The following is a 26,246-nucleotide window of genomic DNA, read 5'->3' as shown; positions in this document are numbered from 1 at the left end:
CATTTTGTTCCAAGTGAAAAGCAACTTGCATATATCTTTACCAAGCCACTTGATGAATCCACCTTTACTAGGTTGGTAAGTGAGTTATGTATGCTTAATTATTCTTAAATTATATCTGATAATTTTGCAATTTGTAATGTAGCTAGAAACTTAATTGATTTTTCTATTTTAGATGAAATTTTGTCTAAGTCAAAATTTACATCTCGACGGATGTTCATTATCCATCGAGTTTGATCATCCGTCGAAATAGAATAGCTTGGTAAAAATCAATTACTCTTCTGAATTATTTTAAACCCGACAGATAATTGCTTTATTCTAATCCATCGAATTGTGTACATCTTAGCCGTTAAAAGTACTGAACATTATCCATCGGATATACTTATAATCTGTAAGTATATCACGACGGATAATTGACAGAATTTTGGCAGTTTATTTTATTTTTAAACGGCTATTTTGGGCGATTCTCATTGGGTCTTTAATTTTTATCCTTAATTTTTATCCAATTTTATTTGAGAGTACATAAAAGCCTAACTTCAGATTAATTCTGCTTTTATCTCTCCCTACTGTAATTAACTGTTCTTTTCTCTCTCAAAGCAAAATCCCTTGTCTTTCTACAATTTCCTTGCTTTAACAATGGTACCAGTAGTAAAAATCATGTCTCAGTCTGGATTCATATATGAGAAGAACAACTTTGTGGCTCTAGTGAACAAAGAGACTCCAACATCTGAGGATTATCACAAAATGATGGATTTTATGAAGGGATGCAAGCTCAGTTATGCCATGCTGGAATCACCAACAATCTACTGTGAAGTTGTGGAGGAGATGTGGACTACTGATGTTTACCAAGCAGCTGATAAAACCATCACTTTCTCTATTAAAGGTAAAAAACATTGCATTAACAGTGATATTATCAAAGCATGCTTCAAAATTCCTGATAACACTACTACTAAGCCACACACAGATGCTGATATAGTTAATTTGCTTAATTCTATGGGCTATGCACTTCCTACCACTAAGTTAAGTGAGATTAGAAGACCAGGTCTTAGAAAAGAGTGGAGTTATCTGTGTGATGTAGTTACCAAGGTATTTTCTGGTAAAATTAGTAACTTTGATTCTGTCAACACTACAATGCTTAAAATGCTTTACATGTTTCTTACTGATAAGTACTACAATTTCAGTGATGTCATCATGTTTGACCTTGGATACAAGTTAGGGGAAATCAAAAAGAGATCTAAAAATATTTATTACGCTAGATTCTTTATGATTATTGCTAACCATATTTGTGAGAATCTTGTGATTGAGAACTCAGCCAACAAACTGAATTGTTGGGTTCAAGAAAGAAGAGTGATTGCAGATTTAAAGAGGGCTGATCATCACAAGAAAGTGCCCCTTGTTTATTTTCCCATCATGGAAGGTCCTCAGGTAAGTGAGGTAAGCACCACTATCTCTACTATCTCTATCTCTCAAATTTCTTTTCCATTAACTGTGGCTATGGCATTGTGTCAATGACCTAACAGATACCTACCCAAGCCACAAAACCTAAATCTTCTAAATCCAAGTCAAAAAAACCACACTCTGGTGTCTCTCAAAAGATGCCAGTTTCAAAATCCACCAAAACCAAAGAGGGGAGTGTGAAGGGTGGTAAGATAGGTAAGGGACAGGGTGAAAATAAAAGAAACCTTAAGGATAAGGATGGAGAGATGAGTGCACCCAAACCAAGCCACACCACAGTTTCCCAACAGACTGTGGTGATTAATAAGGAAATTAGTACATCTCTAGTTTTATCCTCTCAAAAGGATGTTACTATTGAAACAAGCTCCCAACCAAGAGCACAGATCAAAAGGGCTAGGGAAACTAAATCACCCCAAACTTATGCCAGAAAGAATAAATCTAAACACACTGGGGATACACAGGGATCACACAAAGTGCAAATTGCAGCTAGAGACTCAGTCACTGCACCATCTCAAATTCAGTTTGATGTGGCTCCAATAAATGTGGAGTCACAGCCAAAATCTTTGACTATTGAAGCACCAAACACACCAAACTCACCCACACACTCACTGGATGTGGATATGATTAACACATCAATCCCTGATTCTCCTTCTTTAACTCTATTGGAGAAGCCAAAATTCAGTGCAAGTGAGCATCATCTTTTAGATGATTTGTTGGCTCACTTGCCAATTCTTTCAGGAACTATTGAGTCTTCTGTGCCAAAATTTTCATCAATCTGCACAGAGTTCACAATTGTTTCCACTCCAAACTCTATCATTTCTTCTATACCGGTGGATATTGTTCATCCGTCGGTTAGTGATTATATCTCGACGGATGTACTTAACAGCAGTCATCCGTCGGCTATCCTAACTACTACCCCGATGGATGTTCCTCATCCGTCAGTACTCACTACACAAGCTGATTTCTCAAAAAAAAAATTCAAGTGTAGATGAGTTAGTGGTTGTACAATTACTCCTAGGTTTGAGGGAAGGGAGTGAACATAGTGAGAGGCTGAGTTGCTCTCAGGCAAAAGGAGAGGAAATGAGAGAAACAATGCAGACTAATTCTTCCAGTCTGGCAAAAGTGAGTGAGGGGAGTTTCACCTTAGTAGGTGAAGGTGAGGGTGTGAGGGTGGTGAGCCAAGGAGAGCCCTTGATGCAAGAATATAGAGAAAATGATAGAAATGCAGGTACATGAGAAATATGGATGGAAACCATTTCTAGCGAGTCAATGAATGTTAGTGATGCAGAAAAGGAGAGACTATTTTAGCAAGAATATCAAGCTGTCATAGATTCTATCTCCTTGGATGCTGAGAAATTTACTCATCCTGTTCCAGCTTATCAAACTCTAGTTGGACAGGGCAATGAGGATGCTGAGAGGATGCCGAACCTAGTGCATACAACTGCTTTATTGCAAAGGACAAAGGATACTATAGCTAATATGCCTTCCACAACAGGTAGTGACTTTGAATTGGCTGAAGAATCATTTGCGGATGAGGATGAAGATGATGAGGATGATAGCATGAGCATAGAGGAAGATGCAGATATTCCATTATGGATGCTAAGTAAAGAATTTTCATATTCACATCTCCAATCCACCCTATTCAAGCTCATCCATGACACCCAAATAACAATTCAAGCATCCATAAGTGCCAGCACAAAAAGGTTACTCAAAGCACACCTGGAATCTCTACAGCTGCACAAGATTCAGGCCCTCCAACAAAGTCAAAATGTGGGTGCACTCAAGCAAGAAATTTCAGAAGTAAAATAAAATTTTGTAGCAAGGTTGGATGCTAGACTTCCAGGAACAACAATGACTGAAATAACTTAAAAGCTGAGGAAAGAAGCTGATTTATAGTAAGGTTGAGGTCATTGATTCTAGACTATCAAATGTGGAGAAGTCAGTGGCCAAGATACTTGTAAATCAGGAAGCTTAAACCAGTCTGCTTCAACAATTGGTGGTTGCACAGACCTCTACCTCAACCCAACTTGATGCTAACAAAAAGGGGGAGAAAGATCCAATAGTCCCAGTTAGTCAAGGAGAGCCAACAAGTGAGGGGGAGAGTGTGCTCAATATACAAGTCAGTGAAGTAATTTTTCCAGAAGTTACTTATTCTAAGCCACCAGTTTTGGACAGCATTGATTTGTTCCAGATAGCAGCTGCAAAGTAGAATTCAAAGTCAAATTTCAAAAAGCTTGATGTTGCAGCAGCTGAAAAGGAATTAGATGATAAATGGAAGAAGATTGATGAATCAATTCAGAAGAAATTTGGTCCCATTGAGAAATCTAACAAGATCTTTCATCACTTCTCTCAAGTCAAGCAAATTTCTGTGAATGAATTGAGTCTAGATAACTTGGAAAAGGGCCAACCTTCATGCATAAAGTCTCCAAAAGTCAATATGGTTTTGAAGCCCAAAAGAAACTATCCAAAGTCATCTGAAAAGAATCCCCTGTATCTCATGTTTGATACTCCAAAACCAGATGAAAAGAAGCTGTTGGAAAGGTCCATTGCATTCTTCAAAGATCCAACTGATTCAGTACAAAAGAAAAGAATTGCCAAAATCTACAGGAATGGGAAAAAAATCTGTGTGGTGGCTGGACACCCTCAGTTTGCAGAAGCTAAAAGGGAAGAAAAACAAAGAATCAGGCAAGAAAATAAGCAAGCTGCTTTAGAGGCTAAGAAGCTCAAACAGAAGAAAGAGCAAGCTGCTATAGTAGCTAAACTTCAAGCTGTGAAAACTGTAACTGAGATTTCTGAGAAACCACCTGTGGTAGCTGAGGATCAAGATCAGAAAATGCACAAGGAACCTCAACAGAAAAGAAAGTTCAGATATAAGCTCCATTCCAAAAGAAAACTGAACTTCAGTGATGAGGAAATGGAAGACTACATTCCCAAAAAGTCTACAACTTTAACTCAAACATCCAAGCCCTCAGTGGTACATAAGGAATTTAAGGTGGATCCAACAAAGAATTTTTATGGTGAGCCTATAATTCCCAAGGACGAGCCAATAGACTGGCAAAGTTTGCCTATACCTAAGCTTAATTTACTAATTTTCAACAAAGCAAAGAAGACAAAGATAAGAGCAATCAAGAAGATCAAGCTTGTGACTCTCAGAACCAAAACCTTAGCCAAAGCTTAACCAATTGTCAACAAGGGAGATCTTCTATATATTTGTGACATCAAGGAATTTTCAGATATAAATATCTACTTGGATAAATTGGAAGAAGTAAGAGGGATTGATGCTCACAGACATCTCCCTGAAAGACTGGTATTCAAATACAAAAGTGGTAGAGAGATCATATGGCCCCTTCACAGACTTTTCCAAGAAAGTTGTAATGTTTTGATAAAGATCTTCTCATCTTTCAAGAATAATTTTGGATTCAATGTGACAGCCAAAAAATTGGTTCTAAAGAAGATAGAAGAACTGAGGAGCAGAAAAGCTTCAAATGCACTTCCAAGAACTCTAGCAATTCCCTTCACATGAAGTACAGTGCACTTGAGGCCTTACTGGCTGATGGAATTTATGGATAACAGGTGTTAGAAGATTCTTCAGATTGGATGGCCATTTAAACATCTCAAGCAATGAGACTCTACTAGAAATGCAAGAAAAGCTAGATCTGTCAAATGCTGAAGAATTTGAATTCCACAGGCAGCTCCAAAATCAAATAGAAGAAAATAACTAGAAACTTGGGAAGAAATCAAGACCATCAAGGATAGAAAACATCTGCTCAGACTAGAGGAGCACCTTGATAATGATTGTGAGAACTCTTTGTACACTTTACTTTGTCCAAATTTTCAATAAATTGTAGCACCTATTAGTTTTATCTACCATAATTCAATCTGTACATTCAAGGTGTTTTGTTATCATCAAGTTTCTCTTAATTTATGGCTACAATTCCAGTAGACATAAATTGGGGGAGATTGTTAGAAATATGTTGTGAACTTGGTGATAAGTTGAACAAAACACCTTAGTAGATTTAACTTAGTGTTCTTGTAGCTCTCGACGGATGTTTTAATATAGTCCCGACGGATGAACTCTATAGTCCCGATGGATGACAATTTGACATCCATCGAGAGTGTAGCTTATGTAACAATAAGTCTTGTAGCACATTTCTGCAAAAAACAATATATTAGTTGAGTAGACACTGTAGGATTCTTTAAGTCATATTGACTACTAGATTGATATGCAAAATAAGTTAACTAATGGTAAATATAAGATGTCTTGTAATTCTGTATAAGTGAAATGGAGTCAAGTGACAGAAAGGCTACCAACAGATGATCTACAAAGACTACCGACGGATAATCAACAAGACTCCCGATGGATGATCAGCATAATCTCGACGGATGACAATATTCAAATTAGCAGTTGACAGTGATAACACAGTCACATGTGTGGCGCCCTCCAAACCCGGGTCAGAAGTGTGGGGTCCACACATACCTTATTTAAAACCTGCTTATAACAATATTAAAGATAATAATAATATGCAATGACCCTATTTACTAACTACCACGAATCGCAACAGGTTAAAGTATGCACACAAGCCAAGCACACTAATATATTACAAACCGTTCAAAACCCAACTATTTCAAACTCAAACTGAGTATTAAACATTATTACAACCTTTTACAGACTTAAATTATTCCAAAAGAAGCCTACTAGCTCAGCTTCCGCAACCTGAACCCCTAGCTCTCGCGCTGGACTGGGGATCCTCTTTACCAACTGGTTCCTTTTTAACTGGAAAATATATAAACAACATCGCACAAATGAGCTAACTAGCTCAGCAAGTCACAATGACAAAACTGAGAATAATGATCATCAGGTGAACATGATTATGATATCAAGTGAACAATGGATTATGATTTAGAATTGGATATTATACTTTTAATTTAAAAACCAAGGTTAGGCTGCTGATTAGTCACGCACTAACCCCGAGCAAGGCACACAGCATTGCTCTAACTACTGGATCCAAGGCACACATTGGCCTAATTTGACCATTGTATGGTCTGACCAAGAATCTGGTCCACAATTTTATAAAAATAATCCAATTCTAACATAACAACAGAATATACAATAATAAACAATAACCAGAATCAATAACAATAATAAGTGTTTAACAATGAAAGGGTTTTAATCCTTGTGAGGATCAATAAGGCAATTTAAAAGCTTGGATGTTGGGTAATGAAAGAATTGGATAACAAAGGAATCAACATTTCAGGGTTTCAAAGATTTGGGCTTTCAAAGCATAGGATGCAAGGGTTGAGTATACAAGTAATTTAGTTCAGTGTTTGGGATTCTGTTTGCATGTATTTGTAGAGTAGTATCGTATACTTGAGGTTCGTGTCTGGGTATACAACAATCAATGGTCTAGAAAGAATAAGGTTCATGGCTCAAGAACAATAACTGAAATCAGGGTTTGGGTTTCAGTGCTTCAAAGCACTTGCAATATCAACCAGACTATCAAGTACTACAATACCTCGAGAAAGTTCAGAACACTTGCCTGGTATTAGCTTACTACACTGCACTTGCTTCCAATCGCAACCGTCTTACTCCTCAACTATCTATTTCCCTTTCCTACGTCTTGCCTCTTCTGCTCACATATCATAAGCATCTATCAATAATTGACTCATAGAATTCTATTCAACACATACTTCTATCTACCCTTCGTTTTACCCAAATCCGATTAACGGATTGAAAGTTATGCAATAATCAAGTAAACACCGAATATATAGACCGATAGTCAATTAACAAGTCACATATAGCACATAATACATCACGTAATCAATGATATATCATTTATAAAGAAGTCTCGGGTCATAAATAGGCTTTCTGGTATTTAAAATGATTTTTAAAACATTTTTCGTAATTAAAACAGGTCGTTGGATCAATTTCGGGTTAATAAACAGGGTTCGGTTGGCCAATTCTGGCTCCGCAACAATTTTAGAATAATTATCGAGCCTTGAAAATAATTTAGAATACTATTTTAAAGCTCGAAACTATTTTTCGGAATTTTTAAATCATTTTTAAATAATTAAATCTAATTAAATAATTAATTAAAATCAATTAATAATTAATTAAATCAATTAATCAATTAATTTTTGAATTAATTAACCAATTAATCAATTAAAATTAACTAAAATTAATTAACTAATTAATTTAGATTTATTTTTGAATTAAAAATAATTTTCAGAATTAAAATAATAATTTTTAGAATTTTCAGAAATTAAAAATGAATTTTTATAATAAAAATAAATAGGAAATATGTTTTTTAAACATTTTTAATACAGGAATCCTAAATTTTCAAAGTCTGGAAACTTCAGGGACCTAACTGTATCGTCCCCAAAAGTCCAGGGACCAAACTGCAAATTTTACACCCCGTCGCCGGAAAACACAGGGGTGGCCGGGGAACACGTTCCCGGCGTCCTCACCCCACCAACACCTCCAGATCACATATATACTTTACCAGGAACACAACCAAGCCAACAAATCGTTCTAATCATCCCTGAGTTGGCCGGAATTTGGCCGTGAAGTTTGCCAGTTTCCGGCGAACTTCGGACATATTCAAAATATAACTCCCTTCTCTACAGACCTCGGTGATTCATGAAACTTATACGACTAGATTGCAAATTTCACAGAGAATACAATCCACTATACCACAACATCAATCTATTCCAGAATAAGAAACCCCCAAATTTCAATTAAGAACATTCATACGGGTTATAAACCCTAATTTTGAAATTCGAAAATCAAACTCAAATTTGAACATGTTATTGAACTCCAAATCAAATGTATAATATACCAAAATCATCAGGAAAACAAGCTCTACAACATGCAATCATCAAATCATACAAACAATCATCCGAACAAAAATTCATATTTTTCATAAAAATAATTTGAAAATAATTAAATTTTTAGAAATTAAACCTTTGATTCTGCAGTTGTATGGATTACAGATTCTGATAGAGCTTCTCAAGACCTTCAAATCCAGTACTCGAGCTTTTCAAACAAAGATCAATAACACCTTCAAAAGTTGGTTTGATTCTTGAAACAGTTTATGAATATGATTTTTCTCTGTAAAATTATATATTTATCTGTCTGCAAATGATTTTGATACGAAATAAAATACGGAAAAAGGCTATTTATATTTACGGAAAATTAGTATCCCGTTGGATCATTCCGGATATAAAACGGTACGTTTATTTGTAAAAACTGATCCAAACGGTATCGGTTTTCGGGATAATTATCCAAATCAGTACAATTTGTACTGCGGTCTTGGTCTCAGCGCCTAGTTACACGTACTACGAAGTGATAATTGGGATAGTTTAATAAAAAGCTCCCGTTTATCGAAAATACGGGTTTTATTGATTTACCTAAACGAATATTGTATCGAAAATGTTGCGCCGGGACCCCACGCAGAACAAACCGTACGCCGGATCGAAAAAGTCGAAACATGGAATATACTCGGAATATTACAATTAGGTTAGGAAGGAGTTCTCGAAAGAGTTTCGGGTTCCAAAAACGTAACAACGGGTGACGTCGGTTGATTCCCGTTTTTATAAAATAGATTTTAAATATTCGGAAAAAGATTTTATAAATTTCATATGATCCTTATAAATCCATAAATCAACATAAAAATAATTAGGAAGATATGACAATCATCTATATTTTATTTTGGACATATAAAAATTAAAATACTCAATTAATATTACTTTTGAATATCCAAGTACAGATAACGCTTAACAATTAACTCACAGAATAGATACTGAACACACATAATAATTATTTAATAGCAAAAATAATTACACGATATATCCCGGATATTACAACATGTGTCGGGTGTTTGCAAATGGAATGTGGCAGCCTAATTATAGAATTTAGAGAACAAAGAAGCATTACCATTTTCATGCAAATATGAAGATAGGCAAAGATGTTGGATAGAGTAATGTAGTAGCATGAAGTTAGACTAGATATAATTTTGTTTTATTGTCTTGTCTTACTATCATGTAACTTGGTGATATATAAACCAAGTGTAGCAAGTAGAACAAAAGAAAAACTAAGTAAGCATTATTTTTCCAGAGAGATAAATAAGGCTGTATCTGTTAAGAATTTCTCTGTACGTTTATTTGTTCACTTATAAGTAGCTGTGTGCTATTCAAGCATTACAGAGTTCTCATACTAATATATATCTCTGGTGGATAAGTTCAAATCCACCAGAAAGTTTTAAAGCTTTGTGTTTTATCGCTTTGTGTTTTGATTTCAATTCAAGTTTCATTTCGCACTTCTTGCAAAATCAAACACTGTTATACATTGAGTAAAAACAGTCTAAAAATATAAAAAGTAGCCAGAATTATATTTAACCCCCCTTCTGTAATTCTTGTTGCATTGTTTGGGACTAACAGTAGTTACTATCATATAAAGTTAACACTGGTCCTTTGTTAGTTGTAACAATTAGATTAGGAAATTCTTGTATTCTCTCAAGGAAGAAGCTAAGCTCTTTATCAACAAAGAGCCTAGAAATTTTATAGCAACATATTCTTAATTTTAATATAAAATTAAGTGAGTTTTGAAAGATCTGTGTTATTCATTGTTGCATGTTTAATTTATGTGTTAACACATTTCACTACAAGATTTGATTTACTTTGTTCAAAACCAAATTATTTCAAGAAAATCAGAAAAACATAAAAACACATTCACCCCCCCCCCTTGTGTGTATTTCATTACCTATCATTTACAAAACCCTCTTTTTGAATATATCCAAGAAGGATGTAATTTCTTGAGATGTGTTCACTAAGGTGTATAATATGAAAGATGTGATGGAATTGTGAGGTTTGGAGGTCCAAAACTCGAAGGGAGACCCATGCAAGGGCACTCTCGAGTTCGACTACCACCGACCATGACCAAATAGGAGCCGGTTGATTTGTTAAAGATTGATTTTGAGTTGATTTAGTGTAAAGAAGATGAAATGTAAAGTGAATGTTACTTGTTTAGTACTTGCTTAGATTTTGGTTTTTAAATCAAAGTTTATGCTTATAAGTTTGAATAGAATGATTATTGGAAGTTGAGTAAATGTTAATGCATGTCACTAAAACTTTTTATGCATGTTATTAAAAATGGATGCATGTGGGTTTTCTAAAGTTTCACTCGGTTTTGTCATGTTTTTTATTCGAATTTTTGAAAAAGAAATGTAAGAAAATGATTTTTTAAAGGTAGTTTGTGTTTAGAAGTCTTGTATTTATTGATTGATGATTATGTAAAAGTTAAGAAACTTTTTGGATGTTAAAAAAATTATGAATTTGGTCGAATAAAGAGCCTTTATGGTTCATATTTTTTAAAAAAAATGGTGAATAAGAACAATTTTAAGGATGGTTAGAATTACACATGTTTTGGATCATGCATGGTAGCTTGTATAGTTTTAAGAAGTCGAATTACATGTTAAGTGTTCTAAATGATTTGGTGTTATATGAAATGTGCTAATTTTGATTTGCATGTAAAGTGATGTGTGTTTAATGTGGAGTTGTTCACAAGGATTTGGTATTCGGTTTTAAAAAGAGATAAGGATTCGAGTCTTGTATTGTAATTTTGATTCAAGTTATTAATCGTATAAAGTATAATTGAATATGATTGATTGTTGTGATAAGGGCAAGCGTAGTTGCGAATACGTCATTCCCGATTGTCGAAAAGAATGTATATATGTGTAAGGAATATATATGTAAAGCTGTAATGAGATTTAGATATAAATAAATGTGTCAAATTATGTGAATACATGATTACGTGCTACTTGTAAGTAAGTGATTGAACAAGGGTATAAAGGATATAAGGTTAATATTTGATATCGATTGGGGTAGAAAGTTAGACTTTCTGAGAAATGTCGGAAATTGATATGGTTTCTAATTAGGGTACGTTTTGTATTGTAGATTTGGAAAGCGAAGGCATTTAGACTAGGGAATGAAGAGAGGTCTTAGGTGGCAGTAGCTCAAATTCCATGAGACAGGAAAGTTTTCTGAGGCAAGTAACTCTGCCTCTATTGTGAATTGATTATAGAAAGGATATTGATGATATGCACTGATAAAGTAAATATTCTTCATAATACTGTTATTAAACCTTATGATAAACCTTGATAGTAGCCCTTTGTTTCAAGTATTTATACCCTGTTTTTGTATTATTGCTATCCTTGCGATCTTTTGACCCTAAGTGTCGTAATGAATCTTTCCTATTTAATATCTTGTTTACCTAGATCCCTATAATAGTAAAATTGTGCCATGTTCATGTGCCATTCTTTGAAACTATCCTAATAATAACCTTGTTATACCCTGCTTAATGATTGATCATTTCTCAACTTACGATCCCTTTTATTTCCAATTGCTTATTCCCCTTGATTTCTTGAATTAAACCTAAGAATGACTTTTGACTTAAATGAGTTCAAATAATTTCAGATATTGGTAATGTTAAAATGAATTTAGTTAAAACTTCCGTGCATTCCAATATAAAGTTTTTTCAAATGAATTCCTAAAGATTTGATAGAGACATAAGAGGCTAGTGGGACTAGTCCAGTCATTTAAGAGGCTAGCGGGGCTAGTCCAATATATAGGTTGAAATAATGTCATAGGTACCTTAATGATCGGATGGAGGTCAGTACGAGCTGATCACCCGTATTATATTTAAAGGATGGATATTTCAATCAAGGGTTCTTTGTTCTTTGTTAAAGTATAAAAGTGAAAGATTTATAAATTTTACAACGAGCGATATGAATTACTTTTGATTTGAAATTGAATAGTTTGAATTGAATCTTCTTTGGAGTTGTGAGAAAACTTATTCGAGAATTCTATCACTCTACTTTGATAATTGATACTCAAAGCTTGGAACGATCTTGTCTAAAGTTATGAGAAACTCTCTCAGAACCTTATCGTTTGATCTTGAGAAATATTGACATGTTAACTTGAATCTTGAAAGCCTTGAAACCCTCTTTTGAAACCCTTTTCCTAGATATTGATAGAATGCTACCACCTAGTTTACTGTGAATAGAATGCCTCTATTATTTTTTATATTTATAATTGTTTAATTAAGTTACTTGTTGATCCTTTTTGCTCATAAATTTGTGTTAATATAACCATGACAGTTAAGCAAGAAGATGGTCAGACTTAGGCGCACTGCTCGTAAGAGCGTTCTTGACGGTCCTTACCGTCAGATTAGGTACCAGATCAGGTAGATGCTGTGTGAGAAAGCGACAATAGTTGGTGGGAAGTAATAGCTGAATTAGATACTTTTGTGTTATCTGTCGATTCTAAGTCGGAATCGAATAGTTTAGTTTATTTATAAAAGGGCTGTAATAGTAATATTGTGGTTGGTAGTTGTAATCTTGTCTCGTACTTTATCCTGTTTGCAACCTAGTAGTTTTGGGGTTTATTATATATTTCTATTGCTATATTATATTAGTTTATTGGTGTTGCAGGTCCTCATTCCTAACCCCTAGTTTGAGGGCATCACAAGTTGGTATCAGAGTTACAAGATTTAGTCCCTAAGACAAGTTAGGATGAAAGGGTATTATAGGTGATTAATCATTACGATAATGTTCGACTCATATAGAGTTGAGTTAGACTATTAGGTATGGTCTAAGAAAGTGAATAGGTTGAGAAAGTAATTAGAGTTAGGGCATCGAGTTAGATGGAGGTTTAATTTAACCCTGATGTTGTTTCTTGGTTGATGTTTTATGTTTTATCTCAGGACCCTGATAGTGGTAGTGATGTTTATTCGACTCCCCATGCTAGTCCTCTTGGTTCTTCTGAGGATAATTGACTACCGGGATTGATCCTTCTGAGGATACCGTGACCCCTATGCATGTTTCTCCCCTGATGCCAATACCTGAGTTCCTAGTTGTTAGGGTAGATTCCCCGGTTCTTAAAGTTAAAAAGTGTCATATAAGTAATATGAACCTCGTGAATTTAAAGTTATTTAGATGTTTGAATAATTATATGTATAAATTACTTATAAGTTGATAATGTGTCTGGTAAATTATAAATTATAAGTTATTTTTTTGGAAATAAAAATATAATATAAATTATAAATTACATGAATTAATAATTTTGATTTTTGATACATGAATATAAAATAAAAAAAAATAAAAACAAAAATAATTACCTCGGGATAAAACTATATAATATATTATTTATTCCGGTTAAAATAAAATTATACTATTGATATGGGTAAATATGATTAGTTAGATTTAGTTTGGTCTGTATAATGTTCTCGAAATACAACAAAATAATATATACTATTTTCCAAGATTATAAATTTATACCATTGAAACGAGTTAAAATAAAATTACGGTTAAAAGATAAGTAACCATCATTAAAAAATTTAAATGAACATACTTCACATATTAAAAATTTATTTTATTGAATATAAAAAAATCATATAATATTAAAAATATTGTGTAAATCAGCTTGCAAGTTAGTACAAATTTAAAAATAGGAATTGACAATTGAGGAATAAAAACGAGAAAATAAAAAATGAATCATGTAATTTATCAGTTAAAGTTAAATTATTATACGAGTGATATGAACATCGTAACTTATAAGTTACTTAACTGCTTGAGTAATTTTTACTTTGAAGTTAGTAACGTGGTTGATAATTTATACCTTATAAGTTATAATTCTTTTGAAAAATCTGAATTTTAATATTATAGTTTAATGAATGAATATAAAATTGAAGAGACAAAATTTAAAATAAAAATATAAAAATACAGATTACTAAAACTGAAATTATAAAGCAAAAATTATAATAGTCACTTAACATGAGCAGCAATCTCATTTTAGTTTGCTAATCATAGAGCAAACCATAAATGGGCATAATTTATAATAATATCAAAAGTTTTTTCAATTAAATGAAAAGGAGTTTCTATTCTCAAAATTTCGAAATAAAGATCTGTGCAACAGTAGAATGAAAAAGAAAGTAAAGAAAGGAAACGGGGAAAATGAAAAGTTAGAATGTTGATTAGCAAAAAAACGAAAAGAAAAGTGTGAATATTAGCACTTCACTACTTTCAAGTTATGACCATTTAAGTGGTAAATTTTCATAATAAATGAAGTACCCAAACCATTGCATAATTCTGACAAAAAAAAAGGAAAAACCATTGCATAATATATAGAATAATTTTTCTACATATAAGTTGCAAAAATGGAACATTAAACATGCACAATTAGGATTTCTCATTTTCTTATCATGGCTCAAAATTAGTTATATATGACAATTTATTAATTTGCCAAACATGCGAGTCAATAATGAAACGGGCTTAAAGCCAAAATGATCCTTGCGACCAAACATACACTTAATTCTTTATAAGTATTAATTTAACAATTAATATTTTTATTTGTATTTTGATCCGTTTATAAAATCCTATTCTCTACAAATACTAATTTTATATTTTTAATATTGTGTAAAAAGATAATTAACAAGTTATACTAAGTTATATTAAATTATTTAAAATAGCAAAATGTTTGGTTCATATGATAATTATATAATTTTGTTTCATAAAAGAATTGCATCAGTAATAAAATTATCATGTTAGATTTCCAAAATACGTAAAATAACTAATAGAAGGAGAAACTATACGGTGAAATTTTACTACTACACATGGTTCTCCTATTAACTAAACTAGCATAATAACCCGTGCGAGTCGCAGGTCATTTTCTAGAGTTTTTTTTATGCATCATGCAATTATAATGTTTGTAAAGCAACTCCAGCAATATCCTTATATAGGCTCTTGAGTCAAATTTTAAATAAATGGATATAAAATTTCTCTCAAACAAGCTCTATGTCCCCATCTATAATATTAGGAGTTTCGAATACTTACTCACTTTTAGGAGTGAATATCCCCTCAACTATTATTATATTATATTTTTCTTACCCGTTATTTTATATTTAATGAATGAATATAAACATGGTAGTAAGTGTACGTTTAAAACGAAACGATTAAACTTAATCTGTATGTTTACAAATAAAAAACTATAAATTAACATATATCTTGAATACAGAGTTGACCAAAATCTTGAATTTTATTTAAATAAACTATATGTACTGCTCTATATTATTACTGAGTTCACTACTAACTTACAATTAATTTACTCAATTTAAAAAGATAAAAAATGCATAACTGAAGTCAGAATGACTTGCAATCCTAATATACAATAACGTAAAATTTACATTATTGTTAATATTAAAGTTGATTTTAATGAAAAATATTGGTTTTTGAAATTTAACGTATGTATGCATGGGAAAATATTAGTTTTTTATTTACACTACTGTTAACAAAGTAAAATTAAGTTATATGTATGTGTGTGTTATCATGTAAATTATTGTATGTTACATCTCTTAGTAAATTATGATGACTTCAATTATTTATATGTTAAATATCTGATTTATATGTATAATCATTATTAACATATAGTGAGATAATTGATTACTTAAATAACATGCATTTATAATTATTCAAAAATTAAAATTATGTAATAAATAAATTGCTATAATTTATATATGGTATTTACATTATCACTTACAAACAATCCATATATATTTTTTACGCAATCGGGTATCAATCATGGTTGTAACATAAAAATAAATTATATATTTTTAAGACTTAGTATTGATATTCTTGATTTTTTTTCAAGAATTCGAAAGAAAAATTGTATTTATATCGTTATTTAAACTGTTTTTAAGTTTCTTTCATTACGACTCTAATGTTTTTTCATATAATAATTTGATAACATTTTATACTATTCTTCTAAAATTAAAAATTTTCAGTTTGATAAAGTTTTATAAATATCAGTTGAACTGGTTAATTCCTTCAAATTATTGAACAATATATGTTTTTTTTCTTTAAATAATATAAAATGTATTGAATCATATGCTACAATATAGTATAAATATAACTTTTATTTGAATAATTTAAAATATTAAAATAATTCAAAATATTTGTACAATATTATCTTGATGAATGAATATTGCTGATCTAAAAGAATTCTTTTTAAAAAGTTAGTTTTTTAAAAGTGAAAAATGAAAAATAAATTGATTTAATATATCATCGTAGTTTTAACAAATTTAGTGAAATCTCATTTCAAATTTCAAATATTCTTAAAATTGGGACAAATTCCAAAAATAATAATGCGTTACCAGTCAAGTTAGTAATTTTAATATAAATAATCAATTGACTTGATCCTATAAAGACCTCAAACACATTAATTTATATTAACATAAGATATTAAAAAATTTCACATTATTGGTAAGATATTTTCGCCGAGCTTGTAATTTAAATTTACTAAAAGTAGAATATGACGATGTTTTTCGGCTGGATCATGTAGTCAAATTTCGAGTATTTTTTGAACAATAGGCCAAGTTCTAAAATGCATTAACTCATTATAATTCGAACTTATCTAAATATGTAATACCAATATAGATTATTTATATATAAGCGATTATATTTTCAATATTTAAAAAAATATATATGTACATTTTAATTACTTTTTATAATAAAAAATATGTTAAAAATATATGAGATATATTTTCAAACTAAAAAATTATTAATAAATAAGATAATAATCGATTTATGTACTATGTCTAATTTTATATCTGAAATTTAATCCTTTAAAATTAACTGTACAAATACTCAACTAACTATCCTTTTTATGCGGAATTTAAGTAAGTACATTTAACACACTTACATATTATGTGTATGATAAAAAAACATATGTGACAATATGGTGTAGTGGTAAGAGGTTCTATAGTTGAATGAAAAAACTTGAGTTCGATTCCCATAAATCGCATATTTTATATAAATATTAAAAACAGAGATAATTTAGTCTTTTTAATGAGACTTTTTAATCTCATCAAATTATATCCTTATTCACCTATTTTTATATATAGAAGAGATAACTAAATACTATTAATTTATTATACATTTTCATTAGATTTATTTTTTTACAAGTTTCAATTTAATATTTTAATTTTGACATGTGTTCTGTTGTGATTTAAATCTCTACAAATACTAATTTGAATTATTAATCCCGGTCTCGTGTTCGCACGAGTTATCAACTAGTAAATATATTATACCTCTCTATCACATTCATTTTTATACATTTTTATTTTTAGCATATCTTATTCAATTTTATATATTTCAAAATTTACAAAAAATAATAAAAAGTTTATAATATAAAAATTAACTGCATCTACTTAATTCATGATTTTTTCCCTTTACATTAAGTTGATCGGTTCCATAACTTTACCTACTTTTCTTATTTTTTATCCTAACATTTTATTTTTTCTTAACATCCGTGTCCAATAGGATAGAGGGAGTACGTATTTATATGAAAAAAAAACAAGTTCTTAAAAGAAGATTTAGAAAAAGGAAATGTAAAAACTTTTTCTTGCTTAATGATATTTTAATGAAAAAACGTTCAACTAGTTCTAAAATATAACTTCGGTAGGAGGAATGTATAAGAAATGGAAAGAATGGTAATAAAAGTTAAGGATATTGCAAAATTGTGTTATATTTAAGAGATTATTAGTAGATGAAGGAAAAATACTATTTACCACACTTTCTATTTTTTTAAAAAAATTTATCTATACAATTGCATGAAAAAAATCTGTTTCATTTTAACTGTGTCTTGACTTTTCTCCACATATTTCAAGATGCTTTGACCGCATAGTAAAAAATATTATTTTTAAAATTTTTCTTTTGTAAATAAAAGTTTAAGTTATATACTTTTATTCAGAAAAAAAAATTTTTAAATCAAAACACTTAGAAATGAGTGCAGAAAAGTCAAACACTATTTAAAATGAAACGGAGGGAGTATTCCATAATCGTGTCATTCCGTATAGCACGCGTTAAACGAGGAAACTCTAGAGTGGTTTGGAACATTCCAGACCTATCACGATATCTCTTTCAACTTCCACTCTACTCGCTATAAAAACATCCTCCACCACTTTACTCTTCTGCAACAAAAAAAATCATATACAAATTCAATTAACATTCAGCCAATCAATTCAATCAAATTCAATAAAATCATGTCGATGATTCCAAGCATTTTTGGTCGCAGATCATCAACCGCATTTGATCCGTTCTCTCTCGACGTTTGGGACCCTTTCCAGGGCCTCGGGCAGCTCTCTAATCATTTTGCTTCAGGAGAGGCGTCTTTCGCCAATGTGACAATAGACTGGAAGGAGACTCCAGAGGCTCACGTGTTTAAAGCGGACGTTCCAGGGCTTAAGAAGGAGGAAGTGAAGGTGGAAGTGGAAGATGATCGGGTGCTTCAGATAAGAGGGGAGAGGAACCGTGAGCAGGAGGAGAAGGGTGACACTTGGCATCGCGTCGAGAGGAGCAGCGGGAAGTTTATGAGGAGGTTCAGGCTTCCGGAGAATGCGAAAGTTGATCTGGTGAAGGCTGCGATGGAAAATGGGGTTTTAACTGTTACTGTTCCCAAGGAGGATGTCAAGAAGCCTGATGTTAAGTCTATCCAGATTTCTGGTTGATTTTTGTTTGAGCTTTCTCTGTTTTAGTCTTGTCCTGTTTTGAGTCTTGGTTTAAGTCCTGGTTGTGTCGGAATGTTATAATTCTGAAATAATTGTACTGCTTGGCATTAATGCAAGACTAATTGGATGTTACATTTGTTTTTATAACAATGTTCAAAGTTCTGGAATCATGTATCTTACAATGCCACAAGCACTAATCAGTACGCCAAATCATGAAACAAAATCCGAAGAATTTATTATGGCAAAGAATGATGGATACCTGGAAATAGGTTCTGCTTGTTTTACCAAAATGTATCTGCCAACATCGATTTGCAAATTATCTTCATGGCCAATGTGCAAATATGTAAACTTCTATAAATATGTAAATTAGATTGGATGAAAAAGTAAGTATTCTGGTTAACATCACAAACTGGAATATTAATATGCTGAATTTCGCAATCATTACCTACAACTTTAAATGAAAAATTGGTGGAGAAAGCACCATGTAAAACATAGAAACTGGGACTGGAGATGGATATGATTGACGAGGAAAAAGGAGGTTTCGTTTAACAAGGGGAAGAGGAACAGAGGAGGAGGTCATAAAATTGCAAGCGGGATTTTGTAAGAAGTTTATATGCTGGCGTTCGTGTGTCATCCGAATAATATTAGGATTAAATTGAAAGAGTAGTAAACCACAAATCAGACACCTAACTCAATTACAAGTATAAGATTCAAGATGCTATAAATACAGATTAACGAGCATCTGCTCCATGACCTACCAAACACACAAAATCTGTACTAACCTTGCCTACCATTATTATTGTTTCGAGAAGAAAAGATACATCACATATACAGACGTTATAAAGATGAACAACCTCGAAAACCCCATAATTCTGGCTTTCTTGGAAGACCAAAAAATGCGTCCGATATGCGCAAATATTTAAATTAAGTTTCAAGTGTGTTTTGGCGGTGATTATCGCTTGTTTTTTCTACGCAAGTTTAATTACTGCAACGGAGATCTCTGAACTAAAGGACTACATTCAACACGTAAAGCCATTTAATTCGTCAAATGAATTTTATGATGGTGCCACAAACAAGAGTACTCAACTACCCCTTGCACAGGGCGTATTGGATGCCAAAATCAAGAGACCTGATCTGCCGGTTTGATTCCAAGCACTATGCGATTGGTGTTGATACTTAAGTTTTGTTAATTCAGATGTTTGGTTTAGTTTGTAATTATCTCATGTAATCAAATAATCTCATATTTTTTGTTCTTTTTGTTAAGTTCTGTACCGGATGTGGCGATGTAAATGAAAGTATCTAAACTTTAGTGAACTCCAGGTTACTCCTTTTTGTTGTTAATTAGCGAATAGTTATTGTTAACAATTGTCTTAACAATTCGTGTTTCTGCATCATTGTTAACAATTGTTTTAATTTGTGTGAAAACCTCAACCTTCCTAAGTTTTTTTGGTTAAAAACTCAGCTAACCAAGCGGCATGCGACTATTTCCGATCTTTTCTGAAATGATTATAGATCGGTGGTTGTATTTTTGGTTTTTTTACAATGCTTTTCAAAAAATTGTCAAATTACTGCAAATCAATAAATATTTTCATTTCAGTTTTTAATTTATAATCAAAATCCAAAATATTGTATATTGCAAATTCTTTATAAATTAAAAAAAAAGTGCCCTTAACTGGAATTGCAATTTAATTTCCACATAAGTTGGCCGGTTTTGTAATACCATGTGCAACTCGGGGTCGTTTGCTGCTTCGGGACAAGCAAAACAAACTGGCTAATGAATTCTGACACTGGACAACATTGGAGAGGAGACACTGAACTGGTCAAGTGCCACCACCCTGAGCCCGAACAGTTCAATTTTTTTATTACTTTTAACAGTCACTTTTGTAAAAGTTGCACTGCACCTCCAATTGTAAAAGAAAAGTAACGTTAATATATAGTCGTTGATAAATAATAACATTGTAAACACAACGTATATATAAACGGTAATATTTTTTTTTCTATAAATACCAATCTCCAAGCTTTTATTATTTACACACCTTACTTCTAAAAAAATTATATTAGCAAAAGATGAATCCAAATAATCCCCCATCTTCAAATCAAAATTCAAACTTTCAAAATTTAAACGCTCAATTTCCATATCCATATCCAAATTCCTATTTTCCAAAACCACAAAATTTAAACTTTAATTCTCAAAATTCAAATTCTCAATACTAATTTCCACATTCTCAAAATTCTCAAAATTCTCAATTTCCATTTTCATATCCTCAAAATTCTCCATATCAATTTCCATTTCCTCCTTTTTCAAACCCACAATTTGAAACCCAACAAACACCTATCAATATTCAAAATTCTCCGGAAACACAAGTCCCAGCATTTGGTTACGAAAACATTATTGATCTAAATAATGATTGTGAGGAAACCGAAGAAGTACGAGAAGCTACTGGTCAGTGGAAGTGGGTTGAAGATAAACTTTTGATAAGTGCATGGTTGAATGTGTCACTCGATCCACTAATCGGTACTGATCAAAAAGCCGAAACATTTTGGGATCGAATTCATAAATATTGTGAAGAAGATAATCCTGGTGTTATTAAAAGAGGAGTTATGGCAATGAAAAAAAGGTGGCAACGAATAAATGAAGGTGCTCAGAAATATGGATCGTGTTATGATGAGGCTCTACGAAGAGTCGGGAGGTTCAAACTTGGACAACATATTTGAAGAAGCTAATGCACTTCATTTAAAATATTACAAGAAGAAGTCTAACTTTGACAATCATTGGCGTGAGTTTCGTAGACATCCCAAGTGGAGAACTCCTACAACTAGTGCAAGTTCTAAAAGAACTAAATTAAGTAGTTCTGGAGCTTACTCATCGGAGGGAAATAATGATACAACAACATCTAATGAATTTGAACTGATTCGTCCTACAGGAACGAAAGCAGCTAAAAGGAAGGGAAAGGGAAAGGGGAAGGCAACAGCTGCAGAAGTCGAAGAATATGAAGCTTTCGAAGCTAATGAATTGAGAAGAATGACCATAATGGAAGCCGTAAATTAAATATATATTATAATAATAATATAAGGGGTCCTACAAAATGTGGGAAATGGGCTCTAGTATTGGATGAGTTGGGGTCACTTTTTTTTATAAAACCAAGTCGGGACCACGTGGCAATATAATGTCAGGAGGGGCAGGGGAACTGAGCCCCTGCATTGCACAATAAGTGACTCGAATATAACATGCAAACTATTTTTTATGGAACCTATTAACTATGCGAAATGAATGAGTGGAAGAAAAAGAAGCTTGCACCATATTAAATGTTTCTTTCTTGTAAATTTTGTCTGAGTTTCACCTTGTATGTGATGTTTCTTCGTCTATTATTGAACTTGATTCTAAGAAGAGGCAACTAAAGGATCGACACGTAGCTAAAACACCTATATATTGTATGCATTGGTAGAAGATTTTTAACAAGAAAAGCTACTGGCTAGCCCAACTTTTGGACGTTTGGATGGTGGTTGGTAATTGAAATCGGTAATGAAAATGAGGGTAACTGAAAATAGGAGTACAGTATATGGAATCACAATGGGTGAGTAGTGTATGATTTATCCAATCTTGAGGGAACGAGGTTTCTATTCGATATATCAAAATTTCCTAATCCAAACACTAATGTATATGATTGAGTTTCCAGCTTTTGTTAATCTGACCTCGTTAACAATAAATCACACGCCCCTGTTGTATTACCTATAGTCTGGTATCCATCTTTTTTACGAGGCTAAATCTTCCATTTTAGTGTTCAATCTACTTTCCAGAATTCAAGATAGTCATCGTCAAACATTGTTATTTTATATAATCAGAAAAAATATATTACATAAAGGGGTGGTAAATACTTATGTATTATTGTCAGATGACTTCTGCAGAGTCATTTTATTCTATTCTTTTAAATTCAACTGATTGAAACTAGTTATTTTCTTGCTCAAGAACAAATTGTGTAATAAGTTATCAGCTGATGAGACTCCTGTTAGGGGGAACACACACAAGTATAGAACCAAACAAACAATGCAAAACACACACACACAATATACGACGCGGAAAAACCCACGTCCCAACTTGTATTATTAATCAAAACAATTATCAATAATACAATCAATCTCACCAAACGGTATTCACTCAAGTGATACTTAAGTCAAACAATACCCAAGCATACATCAAAACAATAACATGACTATGTATATATAGTCATCACAAACTTAGCCAACAAGACATACCTAATCTGATTACAATAATAATTGTCTACCCATACAATTATTACCCATTCCCATTATAATAATAATTGTCAACACATACAATTATTACCCAACTCAATTATGATAATAATTGTCTACCCATACAATTATTACCCAATTCAATTATGTTTTCTATCACCAAGACCATACTACCTATTGGGTTTAACCCCAACAATCCTCCCCTTCAACCCAATATGATTTCATGCGCAACCGAATTAACGGTCACCATCAAGCCATCGACGTCGATCGCCCAATACCTCCCCTCGAACAATAACCCCTCCTTCTAGTACAAAAAGATTTCTCTTATCTTTTCGACCTTTGAGTATCTCTAAATCTTCTTTAGTGACTTTCAACATACTGTTCTTCATCATAACAGTATATCCCAAATCAACTAATTTACCCAACGAAATCAGATTTCGATTTAACTCCGGTATGTATCTTACTTGAGTTAACTTCTGAACACGACCGTTGTGACGTTTTATTGTTACCTCACCAATGCCAGCAACCTTTACCGTTTTACCATTCGGTAAAGTTACAATCTCTCCCTCACACTTTTTATTGGACGAGAACCACTCCCTCCTACCACATATGTGATGAAAACATCCCGAGTCAAGCACCCATTCTTCTTTTGATCCCTTCTCTTCTTGAACCAAAAGAACATCTTCATCAGCTTCTACAAGCGAAACACTACCCCCTCGATTTTTCTTCAACTCTCTCAAGTCTTCTCTTGCTTTTGGACACATAAATTGTATATGACCCAATTCCTCACAATAAAAACACCTGATATTAGGGTTATGTTTCTTAGCATACTTCTTTTCCGTGTCACGCGCACGTACCAGAAATGCACTTCCATCAGATGTGTCACTCGATTCTTGTTTCATCAATCTTTCGGACTCCAGAAGAACAACAATAGTCTCATGCAAATCTAACTTCGTTTTCCCAACCAATAAAGAAGTCATCATAGTATTATACTTCTTCGGTAGAGACACTAGTAGTAGAACAGCTTTTTCCTCATCCTTTAATTTTTCATCGAAATTATTTAGCTGGTTGATTAAGCCATTAAAACGATTCAGATGATCTCTTAAATCTCCGTCTTCTTCCATCTTGAGCCCAAACAAATCTTTCTTGAGAAACAGCTTGTTGGCCAAAGACTTTGAGTAATAAGTCTTCGTTAACTTCTCCCACAAATTCTTGGGATTGTCCTCTTCAAGAACATCATACTTGATTTCCGGTGCAAGGGCCAACCGGATCGTTGATGCTGCACGTAACTTCATGTCTCCCCACTTTGTATCATCAACTTCAGTAGGCTTCTTCCCTCCGAGAGTCGCATATAACCCTCGTTGAATTAACAGATCTTTTACCGTACTTTACCATAAGGTAAAATTGTTTCTTCCATTAAACAATTCAATTTTAAATCCCCCAACCTTCTCCATCATGAACCTTGGCTCTTGATACCAATTGTTAGGGGGGAACACACACAAGTATAGAACCAAACAAACAATGCAAAATACACACTCAATATATGACGCGGAAAAACCCACGTCCCAACTTGTATTATTAATCAAAATAATTATCAATAATACAATCAATCTCACCAAACGGTATTCACTCAAGTGATACTTAAGTCAAACAATACCCAAGCATACATCAAAACAATAACATGACTCTGTATATATAGCCATCACAAACTTTGCCAACAAGACATACCTAATCTGATTACAAAAATAATTGTCTACCCATACAGTTATTACCCATTCCCATTATAATAATAATTGTCAACACATACAATTATTACCCAACTCAATTATGATAATAATTGTCTACCCATACAATTATTACCCAATTCAATTATGTTTTCTATCACCAAGACCATACTACCTATTTGGTTTAACCCCAACAACTCCGGTAACTCAGTAAAATAGAAAAAATAATGAATGGAGTTGGGATATTCGACTAAATCAACTTTAATTCCTGCATTCTTGAGCCAATTATAGTACCTTTGCCAATCTTGCAAAGTATCGAATCCTCCCACTAACACAATTGTTGCTGGAAAGTCCAACGTTGATAAGGCTGCAGCTTCGGGGCCTGTGACATTGACTGCTTTGTGATCTGTGTTAAATTCTTCCAAGGCAGGTAACCATGACCTCCAGAATCGATCTAGCAGCTCCAAAGGCACCATATTGGGGGCTTGTCATTATAATCTTGTCCGATTCTGTCCGCTCTTCCCCACCAAAGAATGGTTGAATAGTAACTAGTCCTCTTACCTTTAGTTTGGATATACAATATGGCTCAGAGCTATTTCACTACGGATGCATCAAAAACACACCCACACACACATTTTTTTATGATCGGGTTACTTAAGGACTAAGTCACCGACTAAGATGATTACATAAATAAAATCTACCATTTTAAGATCTTCCTATATTTTCATTACTGTAACAAAATGAATCAAAAACATCGAAATTAAGTGTTTTAGGCCTTACACAGGTCTAGGCCGAGATTTTAAATATTCACTAGGCTATATATTTTTAGGCTTGTTATACTCTTCAACAGCTTTAAGCAAACCATATACGTATGGGGGTAAGAGCATCCACAGCCCTCGGGGTCATCTCCCCCGGGGACACTTACGCATTCCCCGCCACGTCACCCGAAATGACCCCATAAAAAAAGTGACCCCAATCTATCCAATGTTAAGCCCACTTCCCACATTTGTGTAGCACTCTTGTATTATTATTATATTATATATCTAATAATTGTTTTTATTATTTGATTTTAATTTATTAGTATACAAATTTTAATAATAAAATTAAAGTGATTAATTTTTTTTTAAATGTCACTAAAATAAAAAATATGACCCGTAATTAAAATGCATTATATTATTAAAAAACATGAAATTGAAAACAACACACAAGAAAACATAAAATTTATCCCGCAAGGGTTGGCTCAGTTGGTTAAAGAGAGGAAA

The 26,246-nt window shown here is 32.6% G+C and overlaps 1 protein-coding gene across 1 annotated transcript; it reads left to right on the top strand.

Moving 5' to 3' along the window:
* The first annotated feature begins 18,464 nt into the window (after positions 1 to 18,464).
* On the top strand, positions 18,465 to 19,141 carry LOC141692681 (17.6 kDa class I heat shock protein-like). The gene has a single exon (XM_074497595.1). It carries the CDS (start codon positions 18,545 to 18,547, stop codon positions 19,007 to 19,009), a length of 465 nt encoding a protein of 154 aa, XP_074353696.1. The 5' UTR covers positions 18,465 to 18,544; the 3' UTR covers positions 19,010 to 19,141.
* The last annotated feature ends 7,105 nt before the right edge of the window (positions 19,142 to 26,246 follow it).

The sequence above is a fragment of the Apium graveolens genome, chromosome 10 (assembly GCF_009905375.1).
Source record: "Apium graveolens cultivar Ventura chromosome 10, ASM990537v1, whole genome shotgun sequence".
Classification (NCBI taxonomy): Eukaryota; Viridiplantae; Streptophyta; class Magnoliopsida; order Apiales; family Apiaceae; genus Apium; species Apium graveolens.
Note: the sequence above shows the minus strand (reverse complement) of the source record. Positions and strands in the feature narration are given on the sequence as shown.

Bases quoted from the DNA above. Each gene is read 5' to 3' on its own strand.
- LOC141692681 (XM_074497595.1), top strand. From the start codon at position 18,545: ATGTCGATGATTCCAAGCATTTTTGGTCGCAGATCATCAACCGCATTT.